At 43.1% G+C, this 21,854-nt stretch overlaps 1 protein-coding gene across 1 annotated transcript in view; it reads left to right on the top strand.

Annotated features, from left to right (window-relative positions):
- The window catches only part of ITGA9 (integrin subunit alpha 9), a 913,294-nt gene that overhangs the window by 503,713 nt on the left and 387,727 nt on the right, over nucleotides 1–21,854 (top strand). Inside the window, exon 17 of the mRNA XM_078688268.1 lies at nucleotides 6,568–6,644. Coding sequence (XP_078544394.1) covers nucleotides 6,568–6,644 — 77 coding nt within the window. The remainder of the gene's footprint in view (nucleotides 1–6,567; nucleotides 6,645–21,854) is intronic.

Raw genomic sequence — 21,854 nt, 5'->3', positions numbered from 1 at the left:
TAGAGTGACATAGAGTGGATTGGTTTAGAGTGGCATAGTGTGTTGTAGAGTGGGTCATAGAGTCAAGTGGCTTAGAGTGTCGTAAAGTGGAGTAGCATAGCGTGTCATAAAGTGGAGTGACTTAGATTGTCGTACAGTGGAGCAGAGTGGCGTAGAGTAGAGTTTTGTAGAGGGAAGTGTCATATAGCGGAGTGTCGTACAGTGGAGTGTTATAGAGTAGGGGTAACGTGGAGTGGCATGGCATGCTGTGTATTGAATGAGATTGGAGTGGGTTATAGTGGATAAGAGTGGAGTGGTTTAAAGTGGATTAGAGTGGATTCGAGTGGATTGCAGTGGATTAGAGTGGAGTGATTTGGGTGGATTAGAGTTGAGTGGATTGGAGTAGATTAGAAAGAATTAGAGTGAAGTGGATTAGAATGGAGCAGATTAGAGTGGAGTGGATTAAAGTTGACTGGAATGGATTCAAGTGGATTGGAATGGAGTGGATTGGAGTTGATTAGAGTGAAATGGATTTGAGTGGAGTGATTAAAGTGGAGTTGATTAGAGTGGAGTGGAATAGGGTGGATTAGAGTGTATACGAGTTTAGTTGAGTGGATTGGAGTGGATTGGAATGGAGTGGATTAAAGTGGATTGGACTAAAGTGGATCCAATTGGAGTAGATTAGAGTTGAGTTGATTAGAGTGGACTGTATTGGAGTGTATTGAAGTGGAGTGGATTAGAGTGGAATGGGTTAGAGTGAAGTGGATTAGAATGGAGTGGATGCAAGTGGAGTGGAGTAGATTGGCATGGATTAAAGTGGAGTGGATTGGACTGGATTGGAGTGGAGTGAATTAGAGTAGGTTGGACTGTATTAGAGTAGTTTAGTGAATTAGAATGAATTGAAGTGGATTCGGTGAATTGGAGGGGATTAGAGTAGATTGGCATGGATTCGACAAAGTAAATTAGAGTGGAGTAGATTGTAGAGGAGTGGAGTGCATTGGAGTGGATTGGAGTGGATTAGAGTGGAGTGGGGTGGATTGGATTAGAGTGAAGCGGAGTAGAGTGGAGTTATGAGAAGAACAGGACAAAACAAATGCACACACAAGGAGTTGTCCTTGCACAGTTGCTGTGAAGTACAAAGCTTCCAGAACTCAGCCCCTCCAAAAGCACATGCTAAAAAAACATGAATGTAACTTTTGCTCATGTAAAGTGCTTCAATACCTTCAGGCCAGGTTGAGTTTGCACTTTAAAAACATTGTAAAAAATAAAAAAGAAGAAATAGTACCTCAATTATAGCGTGAGCAGCAGACAGCTACTAATTAAGAGAAATCAATTTGTACTTTGTCCGTACATCACACAAAGAAAGGAAGTGACGCAGAGACTGACACCTGGGACGTGCTGCCGAAATTAGAAGGCAAATTGAAAAAAATAAAACCGTAATAGTACCTCAATCACAGCAGGAGCAGCGGACATACACTAATTAAGAAAAAAAGCAGTTTGTACTGTGTCCATGCACCACAGAAAGAACAACAATGACACAGACACCGACGTCTGGGACATGCTTCTGAATTAGAAGGCAGTTAAGAAGAGTGATAATGATACTGAGGAATGGTAAGTAATGGGTGGGCTACGTATAAGCCCTTTTAAAGTTTTTTTTTTAGATACAATAGGTAGCCAAGCAACAGCAGCTTGTGCGTGCTGCCTTGAAGCTCGACCTGAAAAGGACCCCCCAACCCTCAATAAGGTGTGTTTTTCAGACATTCAGAGATAGTGCCATACACAGTTTAAATGTTCCATAGAGAATCATCTTCTGAGATGGGCGTCCAGCCAAAACTTTCACTTCAAGAAGAATGTCTGCATCATGCCCAAACATCTGGATGCAGGCACCAATGCCTCACAATGGATCTCACATTTGAACTTTAGCTGTGACGGATGGAAGAGCAATACACATCACTGTGAGTGAGTAGGATACACAGGGTCAGGCAAGGCAAGCAATGCTCTGGATTTATAGTAGTAGGGAGAGACCAATTCAGCTTACTTTTTTACACTCATCTGGGTTACTGAAAATCTGTGTCAAAAAGACTTAAGTTGCACAAATTCATTTTGCTATGTTTTATCCTTTTATTTCTCCAACTTTTAGAAACGCTGATATTATGGTGAATATGAAGGGTCTGATCTAGAGTTTGGCAGACCAGATGGTTTAAATACTCCTTCGCCCTGCCTGATATCCCATCTGCCAAAGTTACAGGTGCCAATCAGCCGCACAGACATCTCTCTATATTGACAGGAACCGCTGCCATGGCAGTTCCAGTCAATGTAGGAAGCATTTGATGGACATTACCTTCAGACATGACGGCTAGCTGCAAAAATGTTTCCAAAGCGTTTTTTTCTAAAACCAAACTCCCAAAGCAAGTTTTCTTTCAGCGTTTGAGGGTCATTTAATATTTTTCTCCTGTACCACGGTGACGGACAGGAAAAATAAAACCCATAACGCTGTCTATTCTAAGTAGGGCAGATGGTGCTTCCTCCAACAACACGTACTCTGTTGGGCCGTCGGAGGAAGTATTCTGTTGATGAGCTGACATAACTCTGACTCTAAATTGGGAAGAGTTAGGAAGACAGTGTACCCTGTCCGCCAAACTCTAAATCAGCCCCAGTATTCCTTTGCCTCATTATATCATAAGGATCACAAATTACCATTAACATTTTTTGACATTGTCTTATTAATTGTATTCACTGTATTTCGGAGTTTCATGCACCTTCTTCAGGGAGTACTCTTAATTCAATCCCTGTTTATTTGCATCTAATTGATTTTGTCAGCTAAAGTAATAATTCCATGTATCTTACAATGACTTAATTTATTACCAGTTTGTCCCCTTGCGTGATACCTCAAACTTTTACATGTGGTTATGTTTTACCAAAAATATTGCTAGTTACCTGCGCCACAAATTTGTACGCCCAATTTTATCACCGCTTAATTTGTAACAAGATTTTTAACCAATCAATCAATCAATCAATCAAAGACATTTATAGAGCACACTACTTACCCGGAGGGTCTCAAGGCGCTTGGGGGGGGGGGGGGTGCTGCTACTGCTCGAACAGCCAGGTCTTGAGCTTCTTCCTGAAGGAGAGGTGGTCTTGGGTCAGGCGCAGGTCGGACGGGAGGGAGTTCCAGGTCTTGGCGGCCAGGTAGGAGAAGGACCTTCCTCCTGTTGTCGTTCTTCGGATGCGGGGGACGGCGGCGAGGGCGTGACTGGCTGATCGTAGATGGCGTTTGGGAGCGTAGAAGTTGATGCGGTTGTTGAGGTAGCTCGGGCCTTGATCGTGTAGGGCTTTGTGTGCGTGGGTGAGGAGGCGGAAGGTGATTCTTTTGTTGACGGGGAGCCAATGCAGGTCTCTCAGATGTCCGGAGATGTGGCTGTGTCGTGGGATGTCGAGGATGAGTCTGGCTGAGGTGTTCTGGATCCTCTGGAGTCTCTTCTGGAGCTTGGCGGTGGTTCCGGCGTAGAGGGCGTTGCCGTAGTCCAGTCGGCTGGTGACGAGGGCCTGGGTGACCGTCTTCCTGGTCCGCATGTTGTTAACATTTTATAAATTCCTTTGTGTCTGTGTTTCTATTGACACTTTTTGTGCTTTTCCCGATTGCAACTCGAGTGCTGTTGGGCATGCTTCAGTCTTTATTGTGCAGACACAGAGACTCTGAGGCACCCTATTTTATTTATTTATTTATTTATTCAATCATAGTTTTATATAGCGCGAGCAAGATCTTTACAGATATCAGAGCGCTTCACAGAGACAGGGGTAGGGGCAACAGGGATATGACTAAACAAACTATTGGATACAGTGTGATAGACAGTAGACTAATAAGTCAGCAGTCACGTACAGATAAAAAACCAATAAACAATCAGGTAACCAGTAATATAAAATGGCGCAAAGTCATTGATCCAACTACAGTAGGGTTCAGGTAAACTTTGGCTGTATGGATGGCTTATATCATTTTCTTAGAATTAGAGGGAACAAGTGTTAGGGGCATCAAGAGGGTGATTCAACAGACTAATGTATGGAATAAAGTGGTCGGTAGTAAGTGAGTAGTATAGTAGGATCACAATCAAGTAAGAATATAGTGCCAATATGCAATCAAGTGAGAATATAATGCCAATATACAATCAGGTAGCCAATAATAAAAGGCGGTGCAAGGTCTCTGATCCAACAACAATAAAGTTCAGGTGAACTTAGCCATAAGGATGGTTTTCACCTCTTTCTTGAAGAGTGCAGTGGAGGAGATAAGCCTGGTTTCAGGAGGGAGTGCATTCCAGATGCTGGGTGCCATTCCTGAGAAGGAGCGTTTTTTTTTTTTTTCCTTCCGGAATCTACGTGGTTTCGGGAGTAGACTTTTTGTACTTCTGTTGGATCTCGCACCTCCTGAGAAAGACAGCTTTTGAGTGAGGTAGTTGGGTGCCTTGTGATGTACGGCTGAGTGTGTCATAACGGCAATTTTCAGCAGTATTCTGGCTTCAAAAGGTAGCCATTTCAGAGATTTTAAGTCTGGGGATATATGTGAGTGTTTTCTTGAGCCAGTAATGAGTCTCGCGGCAACGTTCAGGGAGGCTCTAAGGGGTGCGGTTGTTGATAGAGGGAGTCCGCTGAGGGCCACAATTCCATAGTCTATGCGGGGGATGACTAGGGCTTGTACAGCAGTTTGGAAGTCCTTGGCTGGTAAGAAGGGTTTAAGATTTCTCAATGTGTTGATTTGGAAATTAGCTCCTTTCGTTGCTTTGCTAATGTGCTGTTGCATGTTGAGCTTGGCGTCGAGTGTGATGCCTAAGGATTTCGCAGAATCCACGATGGTGGGTTGGACATTGAGTGCTGTTAGGTGATTGAGCCAGATTTGGGTGGTTGTAATTTTCGCAGGAGGTGAGATCAGAAGGAACTCAGTTTTCAGAGCATTTAGTTTAAGGTGGTTATCGGCCAACCACGATTGAGTGTTTCTAAGAGTGTAGTTCAGAAGTTTGATATCTTCCGGTGATTGTAGCTTTAGGTAAAGTTGAGTGTCATCGGCGTACATATGGAATTGTACATTGGATGCTTGGAGTAAGGTGGCGAGAGGTTCCATGACGAGGTTGAACAGTGTGGGGGAAAGGGAATATCCTTGTGGGACGCCTAGATCTACTGTCACAGGTGAAGACAGCACATTGTTGATCTTGAACTTCTGAGACCGGTTATGTAGGAAGGAAGTAAACCATTTGAGAACAGTCCCGGATAAACCCATTCTGGTGTTTAGCAACTCCAGTAGGTTTTCGTGTTTGACCGTGTCAAATGCTGAGGAGAGATCAAGCAGGATGAGGAGGCAGGAATCATTGCGATCAAGGATTTGGAGGGCGTCATCAATTATGTGCGCCATAGCCGTTTCCGTGCTATGTTTCGCTCGGAAGCCTGATTGATGGGGGTTGAGGAGGTCAAACTGGTCAATGTGTTTTGTTAGTTGGAGTTGTACACATTTTTCCAGCAGTTTGGCCAGGGTGGTGATATTGGTGATAGGGCGGTAATTGTTTAGGTCAGACGGGTCAGCTGTAGGTTTCTTGAGTATAGGCGTGACTTGCCCCACCTTGAGGGTGTCCGGGATGAGACCTTGTTGAAGGGAGCTGTTGATGATTTTGGTCCAAAGTGGGAGGAGCAGGGAGATGAAGTATTTTACAGCATTAGCAGGTAGGGGGTCTATGAGGTGATTAGAGGGCTTCAAGGTGCCGAGCAGTTTGTGTATTGCTTCTTCAGAGTAGATGTCGAAGGACGTCCATGATGCGTTATTTTTAGGTTGAGTATCAGACATTCTGGTGAGACTAGGGTATCGGCTTACATCATTGATGAGGTCACTCCTTATGTTGTCGGTCTTTAGCTTAAAGAAAGCAGAGAAGTCTTCACAATGTGGGGTGTCGCTTGTTGTGCTGTTCGATTGTAAGGGTTGTGTCTTGGTTTGAGTTTTGATTAGTCCTATATCCTGGACACATATACTACTGTTGTTAGAGCAGTCTGTTCACCAAGAAATGTGCCCATGGCCCCTTAAGTACCGTTGTGTGTGTTGCAGTGGGTGGGCCTTTTAAAACTTAGGTAGGTTCTTTGCTTTGTGGGTGCTGGGACAACTCTGACTGTACATCCTTTGGCAGTAGCCAGGAGACAGCTCTTTATGTTTACTGTCCTAATCTGTGTTCCTGTCAACCAAGGATTCTCACGCAAGTGCCAAACTCCTATTTTTGGTGTTTTTTCCAAAATATTATATGATTATATAGCACAGTGGTGAGTGGAGGCTGATTGAGTACATGTGTCTGAGAGCAGCACGTGATGGGAACGTATAATGGAGCCAGTGCACTAAAAAGGTGCTACATATGTATTATTCATTACTTGTTACACCAGAATCTCACAATTGTTTTGGTCACTTGTCAAAACCAAGACTAGAACCTGGGCTGGGAGTTTCCAACTCTAAATCAGGTACCAATTGCAGATTTTATTGCAGCTCAGAAGTTGTGCATGTAACCCAACCATTGCTTCAGTCTCTATATTCCAAAACGTAACAGTGTAATATTCTGTTTTATGCAGACTATATTTGAAAGGAACTGTAAGTCAGATGACTGTGCGGCTGATCTGAACCTGAAAGGGAAACTGCTGCTGTCGAGGTATGTGAACCCACTGCTGTTGTTAGTAGTAAGGCATGCTGGCATTGTTATATATGCTTTCCGATAAGTGTGTGCACAAGTCCAAAAAAACTGAGGTGTGGCCAGTATATATTAGGCAGCCTGGAACTACATCTGCAATTGCAAGTGTAGCTTCGCGGTTGTGGTACTGTGTTTGGAATAAATATTTCAGTGGTTCAAGTGTTGGCTTCTAATACTGACTTAATGTGTGATCTTGGGTAAGGCTCACTGATCTTCAGGTAAACCACTTGAGAGCTGAGACTGTTGTGTCACATGCTAAGTTGCACCATTCAACCATTCCTGTAGGTTACTAAAGTGAAAGGCTATAGGCAATTAGCAAAATTGAGGGAATTCAATTGTCCCATAAAAATCCTTTTAGTAGATTATTCTGGAAAGTTTCCAGCATGAATCAAAGACACCACAGAGCAGCGATGGAAGAAGAGCAGTGTGGAATCTATAAGAACAGTTCACTAGAAGGGCAAAACTAGTTGTTATACTACTTCTTTTATAAAATATATTTTAGAAATTATATTCTCAAAGCAGTCTCCTCTTTCGTCTCCCCGGTTAAATGACTAGTTACAATTGTAAATCAATGTGTTTGCAGATATTTTCAACGTTGCTGCTGACGTCCATGTGACAAGACTCTATTTATAAACACGCAGACATAAAAAAACACAGCTTAAAGACGAATTTAAGTTGGGAAGGGTGTTGTAATGTATTCACTTGCGATTTTCAAATCACACCCAAAACAAAGATGAAACAACAAAAATAAATTATATTTTAGAGAACACAAAGATATTCCCAGGGACAGCTGAACACAACTCTGTCACATTCCACTGAAAAGATATGAACAAGTATTTAATTCACTGTTGCAGCACAGAGGCCTACGAATGAAGGGGCACATAAACAGATTATCCAACCTAGAGGCAAAGTGGCCTCTCCAGAGCAGAATGTAGGCTTGCTGTACGTGGTGGCGTTACCATACGTGCAGTGTGACTACCCATGCCGCTCCTCTCCTCCCGGTCAATGAAATGCCTCCAGCCCTTTTCACAAACATTACTTCCACAAGTATGCACTTTTAAAAATGGCGTCACTCGTAAAACACGCAGGCTTTGACTATGTACAAAATGGAATAAATGAACAGTGTTATCTCAGCTGGTTAGAATTCACGCCATGCTTTGAAACAGCTTGCTTTGCTGCCTCCTGTAGCAATGTTGATTGTGTGCAGCATGCCGGTATCCAACAACAAAACAATCTTTAAATAAATCATGTCTCTTTTGTGCTGGAAAACTGGGGGTGCTCAGCACTGGATAAAGATAACAGCATGCGAACTGAGCGAAAGAAATATACAATTATCTGCAGAACTCAGTACATCATTCTAAGTCATGCTCTTCTGAGTTCTCCTATGACACTGAATGTTCACAGAATACCAATGACATTGTTTGGCACATGAACACGACTGATCGTCAAACAAAGAGAAATAGTTCAGTAATGACTTTACAGCAGTATCAGTTCAGCATTAAAATGGGCTGAGCCTTTTGTCAGTTCACTTAGCATTCAGTGCTGCCCAGGACTGCTGGAGGATAATACAGTTGTGTATCAAAATATATTGAGCTGTTCCCTTGTGCCGATGTGGTACATGACAGTCGGAAAGTAAAGAAGCAGAAAGCATTCAGAGGTATTACATGTTCAGTTTTATTTACTGTCTCCTAGGAACGCGTGGATTTTTAAAATATAGATCTCTGCTTAGTTTACGTGAAGTTCCTGCAATTTCAAAAATATACACACTTGAAAAATTGGGGTTTCATTATTTCCATTTAAAATGACGTATTTGGTTGCTGGGACATTACATAATTTAGAGTAATTTTTTGTGACTGAACTTTATTATTCAGTACCGCTTTCGACTATCCATGCTCTCCTAAGCCTGTGAATCTCTTTGTTGTAATGTAATGTAATGTAAAAATTACTTGTAAAGCGCGGCATACACCGGACGGTTTCTTGGCGCTGTTCACTTTATTCAATGAGAGGCAGAGGGCGAGGAGAGGAAAGCTTATGTGTAGATGCTACGGAAGAGGTGAGTTTTCAAGATAAACCTAAATTGAGGGTAGGAGGGAGAGAGTCTCAGTTCCAACGGAAGAGAGTTCCAGAATGAGGGTGCCAAAAAGGAGAATCTGAGACCTCCGTGTTTTTTTCGCCTAAAACGAGGTGTCTGAAGGAGCGCAAGATGAGAGGAGCGGAGGTGCCTGGAGGGAACGTAAGGGTGCAGTAGGGAAAAAATATAAAAGGGACCGATGCAGGCCAAAGATTTATGAGTCAGGCAGCCCAATTTGAACTAACAAACTCCTTTGTTCCTTTCAAACAGCGACTCTCTGCTTTTTGCGCTTCTGTGAACCCCAAATTAATTTAGAAACTTTCAATGCTTAACTCCAAACTTTTCTTTGCAAAGTGATTTGCGGTGACATCCTCATTTTTGCAATGAGGATTAATTAGACCACATACATTAGTAGTGGAATTGTGCAGAAGGTTCTCAAGGGCTGAGCGGGTTGTTTGCACCCTTTACAACCAAAAGTGCACCATGGAACGTTATATACAAACTTGCAGATTCCTCTGTGGATTTTTCTACACCGAGCCAGCAATATAAATAAGTAACTCCTAATATGCAGACCGTGAGCCCTTGTGCTGTGGCTGAGTCTCAGCGCTGAGCGGCGGGATGAAGAGTGCCACTCATGGTTAATTCAGAGATCATGGCCCAGAGGAACCTAAGAACGTCTTTGCTGATGTGGGGCAGGTCCAAAGACAACATGTCTGGGAATCCTACTTAAAATAATGCATAAATCCATATGAAATCACCATTGTCCATGTGCTGCGATAACTAGGCGGCTGTGCAAAGTACGCACCCCGCTGGAACTCTCGTGCACCTGTCCCCACGCGAGAACTGGATCGGCGTGCTGAATCGACAAATTCCTTTTGTCACACTAGTTGGATTTAATCATGTGCAGATCCGCATTTCACCGGGCGCACATGGAGTATGTTTATGTGGTCAGTCTGGGGCCCCCAGGAGTCGCGACAGAGGGTTTTGGAATTTGTAAGATGGCAAACGAGACTGAGCTTGTGTTTCAGAAACTTCAGGAATCCCTGGAAGACAGTGTTTAAAAAAAATGGAAGCAGAAATTGAAGCACAATCACATCAGTGTGGAAAACTATGAATTCATCAAAACTGCTTCTAACTGGTTGAGCAAAGGCGACCATTATCATTTTGAACCAATGTGGACCCTGCTAGTATGATTTCCTCTTTCTATTTGAAAGTGTAGAGGACAACTTATTTCATATTACGCATCTCATAATGTCATTCCTACTCCCATGCCATTCCTGAACAGGGACAATGTTTGGCTTGGCGGAAGTTGACACTAGTAATTACCTTTTATTTGAAATGAACCTTTTTACTTTATGTCTTACCTTTTTATTATTTAAATCCTTTTGACAATTAGCCATTTGAGTTGAATCATTAGTGAGAATGGGAAGTTCACAGAACTTTAAATTTGTATTTGCTGAAATCCACACAGTGTCTTGTGCACATGGTGTGTGTGCGTGCACGTCTGGCTTGAATCCAGCAAGAATGCTCCAGGGCTGCTTGTGTTCTCCATCTGTGACAGGTGGGCAAGTATTATTTCCTCCAACACCTGTTCATTGCGATTTTCCTGGAGATCTGTGCCTTATGTAAGGAAATGCCAATGTACATGTCTGCATTGATTCCCTATCATTTGATACCCGCGCCACCAAGACGAAAACATGACTTTGGCTTTACTTGACCTCATAAATATCAGTATGGATGTCCTGGGAGCATGTGTGGCAACATTCACAGGTTCATTGAGTCTTAAAGTTGCTACTCATCAACATGTCATAGGGGCTCATTATGATGGCTCAGTATGATGGCGGGAGGACATCAGTCCGCCCGCCATCATAACGGTGCTGGCACCGCCTGCCAGACGTGCGGCGGTCACACCAGTCCAATTAGGATGTGGCTGGGCGAATCCTGGCATTTTAACATTGCGGACGGTGCTGCTGGCTGCAGCACCTTTCGCAATGCCAAAATGCCACAATGTGCGTTTCCATGCACAATGTGGCAGGCACCACGCAGTGCCTGCCACCTTATGCATGGGAATGTAGGGGGGTACCCCCCTAGTGCACCTACATCCTCTGCCCCACAATGAGGGGGCCCGTAATGGGCCCCCCAAACCCAATCCCTGCCAGCCTTTCCATGGCGGCAGCGCCACCATGGAAAGGCATCTCCCAGGACACTTCATAATATGGCGTACGGTGCCTGCTAGGCACCACCACCACCATATTAGTGGCCCTTTTTTCCGTCCACCAAGCAATCGGTGCGATTGTCACTGGCGGAAAAGCAGCGGACGGACTTTGCGTCTGCCGCAATACCCACCGCCATCCTAATTTGGTGGTGGGTACAATGGTCAGTGATGGCAAAAGGACCGCCGGCCTGGCGGTGGCCGTCCTTCCTCCTTCATATTGAGCCCGACAGTCTCTGCTTTGAATCATTTTGCTACAGTAATGCGAATATGACTTCATCAATGTTTTGGGTGATGTTTTGTAGTGATGACGAACTACCTCACATACCCATTCCATAACATTTTTTAACTTACTCTAAGAATCTAACCTGAATTTCAGTGTTTCTAGTTGTAAACTTTTATTTCTTGTTTTTTAAATTGTTTCTTTAACCTTATCACTGCTGAAGGTGCCGTGGCCCAAAGGATTTTTGTTTCTGTTTTGTTTTTATCTTACACATCCAAACCTCAACGTTTTATTGTGAGCATTCTGCAGAATTAATATATATCATCCAAGATTAAAATGGCAACATTTGTTTAAGGTTTTAGTTTATATGCCAACAGATTATGAATTATGTCAAAAAACATTGTTTTTACAAAAAAAAATATAATTTTGCTTGTGGATCTTTTATTATAAATGACTCCAGTGGAAGTCTTACTGTACTAAACGTTCCTTCTGGGTTTTCTGAATGGAAGGTTATGGACGCAGTCAGAATTTGTGTGTGTGGGGGAATCGCCTTAAACCAGCGCTTGACCTTCCCTACCAAATCCATCGTTCCCTTGGCCAATTTAAAGGTTGGGGAACTGGTCAGAGCCTCAGGTGGCTCTACCAGTGCACGGCCTCCACCTGGTTGTCTTTCTGGCACTAGGCAGGCAGGTCATAGAACCGACCTTCCCTCCCAATTTAAGGAAATCAAACAATGATCACGATGCACAGGGAAACAACTACTTCCATTTCTGGGCCATTTTGTTTTTTCAAAAAGAAGCTCCAGGTTTGAGATTTTATTCTTGAAAAACAAAAAAGTTAGCTGAACGGGTGCAGCAAACACAATGTGCTCAGAATTCAGAGCAACTGACGTAGTGGCGGTGACGTAGTGGCGGTGACGTAGTGGCGGTGACTCAGTGGCGGGTGACTCAGTGGCGAGTGATTCAGTGGCGGTTGACGCAGTGGCGGTTTATTTAACGGCTTGCATATCTCTGCCTCCCTCTAAAAGAGAGCCTTTGCATGGTTGCCACAGACAGGGAAATCTTGTGATGGCTGACCACCTCTAAATAATGCTTTTCTGAGAGTGAATACCTTTACTGGATGCAACTTTCCTCAACTCCTGCCTCTGAAAAGAGGGCTCTCAGGAAGCACTTTACGGCATGACTTGTATGTAATATGAGCGGAAGTCATGTAAAATACGATGTTAGTGAAGTCACAAGGGTGTAGTATTTTATCTGATCAATGCTTTTCCTTATGGGAGGCCATTGAGGAATATTATGGAGAATAAATGCACGCTTTTTCCATCCCTAGGAATGGCCCTCCTCAGAAATGTGAGAATTATCCATTGGGGATACTGAGAAAGTTACTTTTGTGCTGTTGGGGGTCTCTTTTGCAGTTTCCTGATTGCACAAGCAGTAATTGCTGTGAACATTTGTTGCGAATACGAAGCAAATGCCCTCCCAAGGCACATGTTGAATTTTTTCCATTGTGCAGATAGCACCGAAGAGCGATTGTTGTTGCTTCCCTGGTGGTGAATCACGTCCAGCCTCATAAATCTGCAGGGAATCCCCACCAGCAATAAAAGCTGGCTCATGTACCCGCGGTGCACGCTGGGAGCGGGTCCTTCCATCTTCAGCGTTCCAGATGGCAACAGTTATGAAATCCATATGTGACGAACGAGCTGAGAGGGCAGAGTACTCCTCGGTGAGCCCGAAGATGAGGATTTATGGAAGCTCTCTCTGAGAGCCTACATTTATTGGTCATGTCTCTCTACAAATCATGACTTTAGCACAACAGATTTTGGAAAAAGCCATGCCCTTGTGTTTTGCGGTGTCATCCACTACAATATATGGGCACATCGATGGTTGAAGTTTAGAGCACACACTTTGGTTCATTTACTGTTTTTCATGGGCCTTGAATATGCCAGGTAGTCCATATTAGAAATAACATTAAACTTTAAAGTTATAGGCCGCTTTGCTCATCAAGTGTATCGCAAAGAGTGATTCAAGGTGCTAGGATATTCACAGTATTGTTAAATCATAGATTTTATACACAGCAAACTCTGAGGCTTTTTAAACAACACGTTCTAACATGCCGTTTGTAATAAGAAAGTATGTTAACTTACGTCTGCCCTAGGCATTTGTAATGACTTGGTTACTTGCCTTCATTGTATCTGTTGTTTTTCAGTTTGTTTTTGCCCTATACATGGAAGCTCTCATGTTTCATTACACCTAAGATTAGAACACAGAGGACAGAAGTCTGATAAATAGTGTTGAAAAGGCACAATGATAAAGTGATGGTGTCAGCTATGGCCAACAAGGGAAAGAGACTGTGTAACACCCCAATAAATCTGGAGGCACGAGAGTTAGGGTGGGAAACCAATCTAATAGTCTAATTGAGGGTACTATGCTGATTGTCTGCTGTGGTTGTTGTAGTAGGTCAGCAGTCCTGCTTATTCTGCCTGGACCCCGAAGATGCACGCACCAGATCCTCTGGCCAAGCGTGGCCAGAGAGGATCTAATAAACCGGCGTGGTACACACGTGGTCACTCTGCCGTAGAAACAGATCAAGTCTTTGTGAATTTGTGGGTCACAGATGAAAGGAAAGTGGTGTCTTAATAAAGACAATTCTCCCAGATTCAGTGCCATCATCTGAGAGAAAAAGAAGAACGAGACACACCACAGGATCCACTCCTAGCCATCAAGCACTCTCGCAAACAAATCCAGATAGCCCACTCCTGGCAAACAAGCACTGGCACAATCATAACCAGAGACATCACCATGTCAACCAACAGTGCCCACCATGGCAGATAAAGCACAGGCCGCTCCGCAACAGCAGAAACCCACCAGGCAACATGCACTCACAGGGGTGTTACCGCCATTCAGTGAGCTGGCAGATCCGGCAACCGCGTCCCTGTGATGGAAGACCTGGATAGGACGCTTGGATAATTATTTCATCACCACACTAGAAAACAACGGCGCAGTTAAAAGGTCCCTACTGCTACACTACGCAAGGGAAGAAATATGCAAACTATTCAAACACTTGCCAAACCCTGGCCAACCACAGACCATGATGCCGCAGTCAGAGCACTTAACGCTCACTTTGTCCCTCAACTGAATCCTGACTTCGAGCGGTTCAAACCTCGCCAAGCCCGCCAGCGAGAAGGGGAATCTATTGACACATTCTATGCACGTCTGATTAAGTTAGAAAGCACCTGCACGGCAGATGACCAGCTGAAGGAAATCTGAACTCAAATAATTCAAGGTTTCCGCAACAAAACCCTACGCAGCCTTATTCTAAGACAACCGAATATCAGCCTAGATGACATTCAAATTTTAGTAAGGTCCCATGATCTATCCGCTGCCCGGGATAACAAGATGAACCAAGCCATTGCCCAAGCGCCTGAAAAGACCACCTACATTAAACTAGAGTGGGTTGACGCCATTTGCACTAAGAGCAAGACCAAAACCACCAGAATGCATGGGACCCCACCCCCAAAGTCTTGGTGCGGATACTGTGGTCACAAAAAGCACCTATAAGCTGAATGCACAGCCCAAGGCCGCACCTGTTCCAATTGCGGCATCACAAACTACTTCGCCTCGGTTTACCAAAAGAAGACCGTGTACAAGAGCACCAGGGGGGAACCGTCAACGAAAGCTGTCCACCAACTATCCCTGACAAAAAACGTGGCACAGACGAATAGCACCAGGTCCATTCTGGGGTAAAAACACTGGGCTGAAGACTTGTCCCCCAAAGAGGAAGAGGTATTCCTTATTTCATTTGCAAGAGCGCTCTAATGTCACAGGAGGCCACAGCCCACATGTATTGTCCGTATCGCAGGGTCAGAAGTCAAGGCCCTAACTGACACTGGAGCCTCCTTTTATGTAATGGGCATTCAGCAATACAACCGCCTTCAACCAAAACCACCACTAACCCCCTTGCACACCAGAATTTATATGTATGGGAGCCAGTCACCCCTGCCTCTCCTAGAGTGCATGATGTACGAATACAGTCCAATGAACAAGAAGTCACAGCAATGTTTCATATCATAGACAAAGAAGCGGACACCCTAGTGGGGAGCCATACAGCAGAAGACTTGGGTCTAGTGTCATTCGCCAGAAGTGTGAAATCGCACCAAGTCGACGACCTCCTAGATCAATTTCCTGAGCTGTTTAACGGTCTAGGATGCCTCAAGTATCTGCCAGTCGAGTTGCACATCGACCCTACCATTGCGCCAGTGGCGCTATGGCATCGCTGCATCCCCTTCCATCTGCAACCTTTAGTGGAACAAGAGCTCGAAAATCTTGAGAAGCAAGGGATGATCGAGAAGCAGACGGGGCCAACACCATGGTTCTCACCAATGGAGATAGCGGAAAAACCGAAACAGCCGGTAAGAATGCAGTTATGCATCGATCTGCGGCTCCCGAACTGCGCCATCAAGCGCGAATGTCATTTAACGCCCACAATTGACGACATCATAGCGAATGTGAATGGCTCAAGATGGTTTTCCAAACTGCATCGCAACACTGGGTATCTCCAAATTCTCCTTGCAGAAGAGAGCAGGTATATCACCACATTCAGTACTCACGTAGGGCTGGACTGGTACAAATGCCTGAACTTCGGCATCTCATCGGCAGCTGAGATCTTCCAGAGTATGATACAGGAGACACTCTCCATACTCCCTGGGGTTATGGACGTCAGTGATGACATTCTCATTCACTTGAAAACGATGGCTGAGCATCACCAACACCTACGAGCTACACTACGATCTCTTTGGGAACACGGAATGACCCTACACAAAGAAAAGTGCCTGTTCTTCCAATCGTCCATTAAATATTTTGGTTATGTATTTAACCAAGACAGAATCCAGGTGGTCCACCGGAAATCGCATGCCATCATGGAGGTGCAGCCCTTGTGATGTTTTATCAGTTAAATGTGGTTATTTACAGGGGGGTAAAGTTCACTGCAGTTTAGGTATTAGGATACTCATATGGAAGAGGTCTAGGAGTTGAAAAGGGCGAACGAGTGGTGATAGTACTGATATGAGGCAACTACCCTTTAGGGCCTTGACAGATTGAATGTTGGAAATGGGAAAGGGGGGATATAGAAAAGCAGATGCAAAATTATCCTGCCGTACAGATGCATTGATCACTTTTATGTTTCTGACACTTTCCTGGGTATCGCCGCCCGGCCTTCGGGGTGTGGGCTGAATGGCTGTGTGATGTTTAATTCTTGACCTATGGACCGGGTCCATTAAGGGTGGGTCTGTCGGCACAAGCGTTTGTGTACTTTATGAATCTGCAATAAAAACACATTTTACAAAAAAAAAATCAAGGAGGTGCAGGCACTGACCTGTGTCTCCAAGGTACGCAGTTTCCTCGGCATGCCCACCTACTGTGGCAGATTTCTTCCGGACCTGCCCACTGTTGCAGAACCACTAAGAGCCCTCCCGAAAGTTGATGCCAAGTGGATGTGGGAAAAGAAGGAAGATGATGCATTTCACAGCATCAAGGATGTGCTGCTCGACAACGTTATCATGGCGTATTTCGATCCGGATCGGCCCACTAAGCTCCTCGTTGATGCCAGTCCCATTGGGCTAAGAGTGGTGCTTGCTCAAGAGTAAGAACCTGGTTGGTGGACAACTCTCACATTTGCTAGCAAGGCATTGACGCTGACTAAAACACACTACGCCCAGATCAAGAGAAAGGTGTTGGCAATCAAATGGGCATGCGGACGTTCTCACTTATACCTGAGCGGCCAACCATTCAAAGTCATCACAGACCACCAGCCTTTCGTACCACTATTTTGCGGGTCTGCTCCACACCCGCCACCAAGAATCGAGAGGTGGGTCATTCAGCTACAGCTCTACCAGATGGAGGTTACATACCTGACCTGGGTCGAAAAATCCAGCTGATTACGAGTCAAAGCTTTTGATAGGAAAATAATAGATTTGCACAACAAGAATTCCTCGAAATTGAAAGAAAAGACATCTTTACGGATATAAATCCAAACACCCCAGAAAGAAAACACAAACATTGAATACAAAATCCCATCTTTCAGGATCCAAAGGGAAAGATACTGGAAAAGATTTGCCCAAAAATGTGGACCTCACTTTGCAGATTTCTATGCTTTGAAAAGAAAAAAAAACACTCAAAATTGAGTTCAGGACGTGATCGAGTTTGAAAATCCAAGAAAAGGTTCACTGGCTTTGACTTCAGAGCATAATCAAGATCAAAACATTAACCCCTTCGATGCTTGTGACGGAACCGTTCCGTCATCAGTCACTGTGCTGATGACGGAACGGTTCCGTCACGACCGCACCCTGTTCTGGAATGTCCAGCACAGGGGCGGAATTGGCGCCGCACGGAAGCGGTTAAAGAAATCCATCAGCACCAACAAACTCACAAACTCCTTATTCACAGGAGGTTATTGGGGCAAGAACGATTATAAGAGCCTGCGATACAGAGATTGCTGAGTTAATGAAATATAAACAACACTTCGAGGAAGCTTTAAGTTACTATAAAGTTCTTAAGCCACTAGATATTAAGAGATCTTTAGAAGATACTGAAAGCTTAAAACAGAAAGAAAAGATTACACCATCTGTTGCAATGCAATTTCAAGATTAGGAACATACAGAGAGAGAAAACCTCATGTAGGAGGAATGTTGATGCAGAACCCTTCAGGAGGAGGTAACATGCTCCTCAAGTAGACCTTCAACCCAGATGAAATTTCAATGAAGACACTTTAAAAGTTCAGGAGGATGCTAGATGTTTATTAAAATTGAGTCCTCAACATAGGAAGCATCAATGCCTTCCTATGTTGCCATCCATTATTCAGCAAGGGTGACAAGGTGTTCCTAACTCCAGCCACAGTTAGAGCAGTAACCCGGAGACTACAGAAAACGATATTCAAGCACCTTAATACACAAAATCCTATGTAGAGGAAGATTTGTTGATAGTAGCCACTGACAGAAAAAGAGCACAGTCAGCAACTACACATTGCCATCTGTCTGACGAAGATAGCAAAAGATTAGAGGTGGATAGCCAATTTTTAATGCCTTACTAAATACATATGTGCGCCGATTATGGGAAGAAGTGGAAGATTAACAAAAAGAGGGAAAGAATTCTGGAAAATGGAAAAAGAAACCGCAAATACGTACTTAACATCTGGTCTGGACTCAGGCCCGGTTCACTAAGGGACTTGTGACTTGTAAAGTTAAGAATGCGGAATCTCCACACGATGGCGGAATCTCCTCTCTCGTGGAGGAATCTCCGCACTTTGGGGTGGATTCTTCGCAATGAGCACTGCAGTGTGGAGAATCTGCCGCAATTGTGAAGATTCCACACTCTTTACAAATCATAAGTGCTTTTGTGACTCAGGCCCCTAAGTATACAAAACAAATAGAGAGCTAATAATAACTGGAGCAGTCCTATGGAGACATGCTTTGTTATGCATTTATGGCGTTAAGCAGACATACTGGCTAATGTTCATACGCCTTCTACTGGTGAAAAGATGTTTGGAGCTCAGGTAGATGATTCACTCAAGCAAATAAAAAAGGCCAGTGACATTACCAAAGCACAGGGGGGCTGTATAAATGAGAGCGTCTTTTAAAAGAGGGAGGTCTTCAGATTAAAGAGGTCAAAAGAAGTCAGTGGTTTTCATAATTTTTTCAAATGCAGCTGTAATGCACGCCTTTTTTCAAACATGGTCATGACAGCGTACCACCCAGAAGAAATAAAACTTTTTGTGGTAGAGGCAAAGGTAGTGATCAAGCCCCAAAAGGCCCAACACCAGCTAGCAAGTGACTCTTAAGGTCTGCCCTGCAGCATAGATAGAGAGAGATAGGATACCATACTCAACCAAATGGACAAATGAGTATTGAATTAATAAGATAAAAACCTACAATAAAATCAAAACATCAAAGGCACAAGACGGACAAAGTATAATCATACAACAAGAGGTTCAAGAACTGCTCTTAAAGAATGTAAAAGCAACAATACCAATACTTGAACAAGACACAGCAGTGTGTTTGGTATACTTCTTAATTCCAAAACAATACTTAACATTGACTTAGGCTGGACCTGCACTTTGTAAACAGGTTTACCAAGATGCAGAATCTCCAGATGCCAACTCTTCGGGACATCATTCGCCTTCTGTAAGAGAAAGACTTTTTATTCAAATAGGATGCATATTGTCACATTCCAGTATATCCATCACAGCAAGTGATGGTTTGTAATGAATGAATTACCAATTCACAGGCAACATAGAGAAATCATCATCAACACTGGAGAAGACAAAGAGCTTTCTAGTTGCGACGTTAGACACATCAGTGTCTGACAGTGAACAATGTAAAGAAACTGTTGGCCTCAGGTATTCAACTTCTTCTAAATGTTCAATTACACATTATACCAATTCAGGAACAGATAAGCAACCAATGGCCACAAACACAGGGACACTGGAATGATCTAGTTGTTGCTAAAAACAAAGTTCACAAAGCGATCCTATGATGAAACACAAACATGACAAAGTTGAGGCAATATCACTTGTCTGGCCTTTAAGCAGATGCATCCCATAAGGGAAGCAGTGCACATACAAACAAGATAAAAATCAGTGGTTAGTGGTCAGAAACAGAAGCAGTAAGGCATATAAATCATTTGGAACAGTTTCGTTTTCCCTGTCACGGCTAGCACAGGAAATATGGAGGTGGGAAATTGCAAACAAGAGAACATTGATCCCATATCATGCACTGACTGTATACAATATCCAAGCAGATTGTATTAGCAGACAAGTAGGTATAATACAAATGGGAGTTAAAACAAGCAGTAGTAGATCACATTTTAACACGTGGTTTAAACCAAACGTATCTATTTACAGCAGACAAAAAATAAAATATTTTTTTGCATCTTATGCTTTACAATCTATAGTCAGATGAAACTGCTGTTGATAAGCTGGTATGGAAAATTAACATGCACATTTCCTCCAATACTACCGATTAAATCGTAATAAACATATTCAAGATAATACGTTTGACAATGATTTAGGAAGCTGCCAGGCGGCCATGTCAAATATAATACTCGCATCTAATGTCATACTACAACATCATCAGATTTCCAACACACAAAGGTCTACTTAGGTAAACTGGAGGGAAATATTTCATCTGGGACCACAACCTCTGTAACTGGCACCTGAGGTCGTAGAAGCCAAAAGTGTGGTTATCAATTAAGAGGCAAGGAAGCCATTGGTGTACAAAAACAGAAATGTAGAGCCATTATCTAGTGAAACAATAATTCTAACTTACTCTAGTATTTTTTAGAATCTATCTCAGTTATGGACCAGTAAGAATCCATCAGCCAGCCACCCAAGCATATTTAACAGGGTCAAAACAAAAACAAAAATATTGCAGTATCAATCATATGCTTCCGAAAATGGGGTACTTCCACATCAATGGAACTTAAATGTAGTATTACCTGGTTTAAATAGATCATCATTTGTACCTATACACCAGGATTACCTAATAATATCATACTTTGAAGACCGTCTTTCTTGAACTTCTTACAGCCTTAAGAAGCATTAGGGAATGAGAAGTAGTAAGAATTGAAAATGTATTCACAGTGCAAGGTGTTCAAAAAAACACATCCAACTGTTATACTAAACGTGGTTTGACATGTTGATGTCCATCAATCAGTAGAGTTGCCTCTAATCTTGCAGACTCAATACTAATGCAGCAGAAAGGACCTTCCATACACTTGATCCCAGAAGAGCAATTATTTATCATATTCAGGAAACTCTAACCATTAGAAAAGGTTAATATTTTTTGCGACACATGCTCTACGGGCACTAGTAACACTTGTGCAAGGTGGATTGTGCAAATAATTCAATTCTGCTATCAGTTAGCAAACAAAAAGGTGTATACAAAATAAAGAGCACATGCTACAAAAATCGAAATGGGCTACATGAGCCTTACTTGGCACAGTGTCATTAAAAGAGATTGGAAGTGTTGCAACTTGGTGGATTAAACAGATTTTTATCAAGCATTACTGTATAGACAGTCTAGCTAAAAAAAAAAAACTAGAGTGGACAAAAACAATTTAAATACAGCCATTTGCCACTACTCCCTCATAAATATAATCTATGCACAGCACATGAATGTAAAAGAGGTCAGTCACTTATCTGTAAATGTGGTCAGTGTCATAGTGAATCATAACGACCCCAACCAAGTCAACATCCAAAAGTTTTTTTTAAAACTCAGAAATTAGAAACTCTGTCGGTTCCAACCCAAAGGTAATGGAATTATGTACAGCATGTTAATCTATAATAAAAATGTCAAGCTGTTAAACTATATTTGCAGGAAATCTACTGTGGTCTGTTAGAATAGCTGAACCAGGATCCCGTATTTGCCCTTGTTGTTACTATTTTTGTCTCCTCTAAAAGTGGCTGCAGTTGAAATACATTTTAGATAAAACACTGCCGTTTTTGCAAGAGTGTTGATGTGTTTCCCCCTAAGTAGTGTGGGATTTTACAAGTTGCTTACTTTTATTTCATCTATAATGCATTCTTTAGAATCTGAAGGGATGTGATAGGCCAATTTAAGCACTACTTTTTCTCTATGTATGGTCAGCCAGTTTTTAAACACTCAGGACCAGATTC

The sequence above is a fragment of the Lissotriton helveticus genome, chromosome 4_1 (assembly GCF_964261635.1).
Source record: "Lissotriton helveticus chromosome 4_1, aLisHel1.1, whole genome shotgun sequence".
Taxonomy (NCBI): Eukaryota; Metazoa; Chordata; class Amphibia; order Caudata; family Salamandridae; genus Lissotriton; species Lissotriton helveticus.
This window is presented reverse-complemented; position numbering and strand designations above follow the sequence as displayed.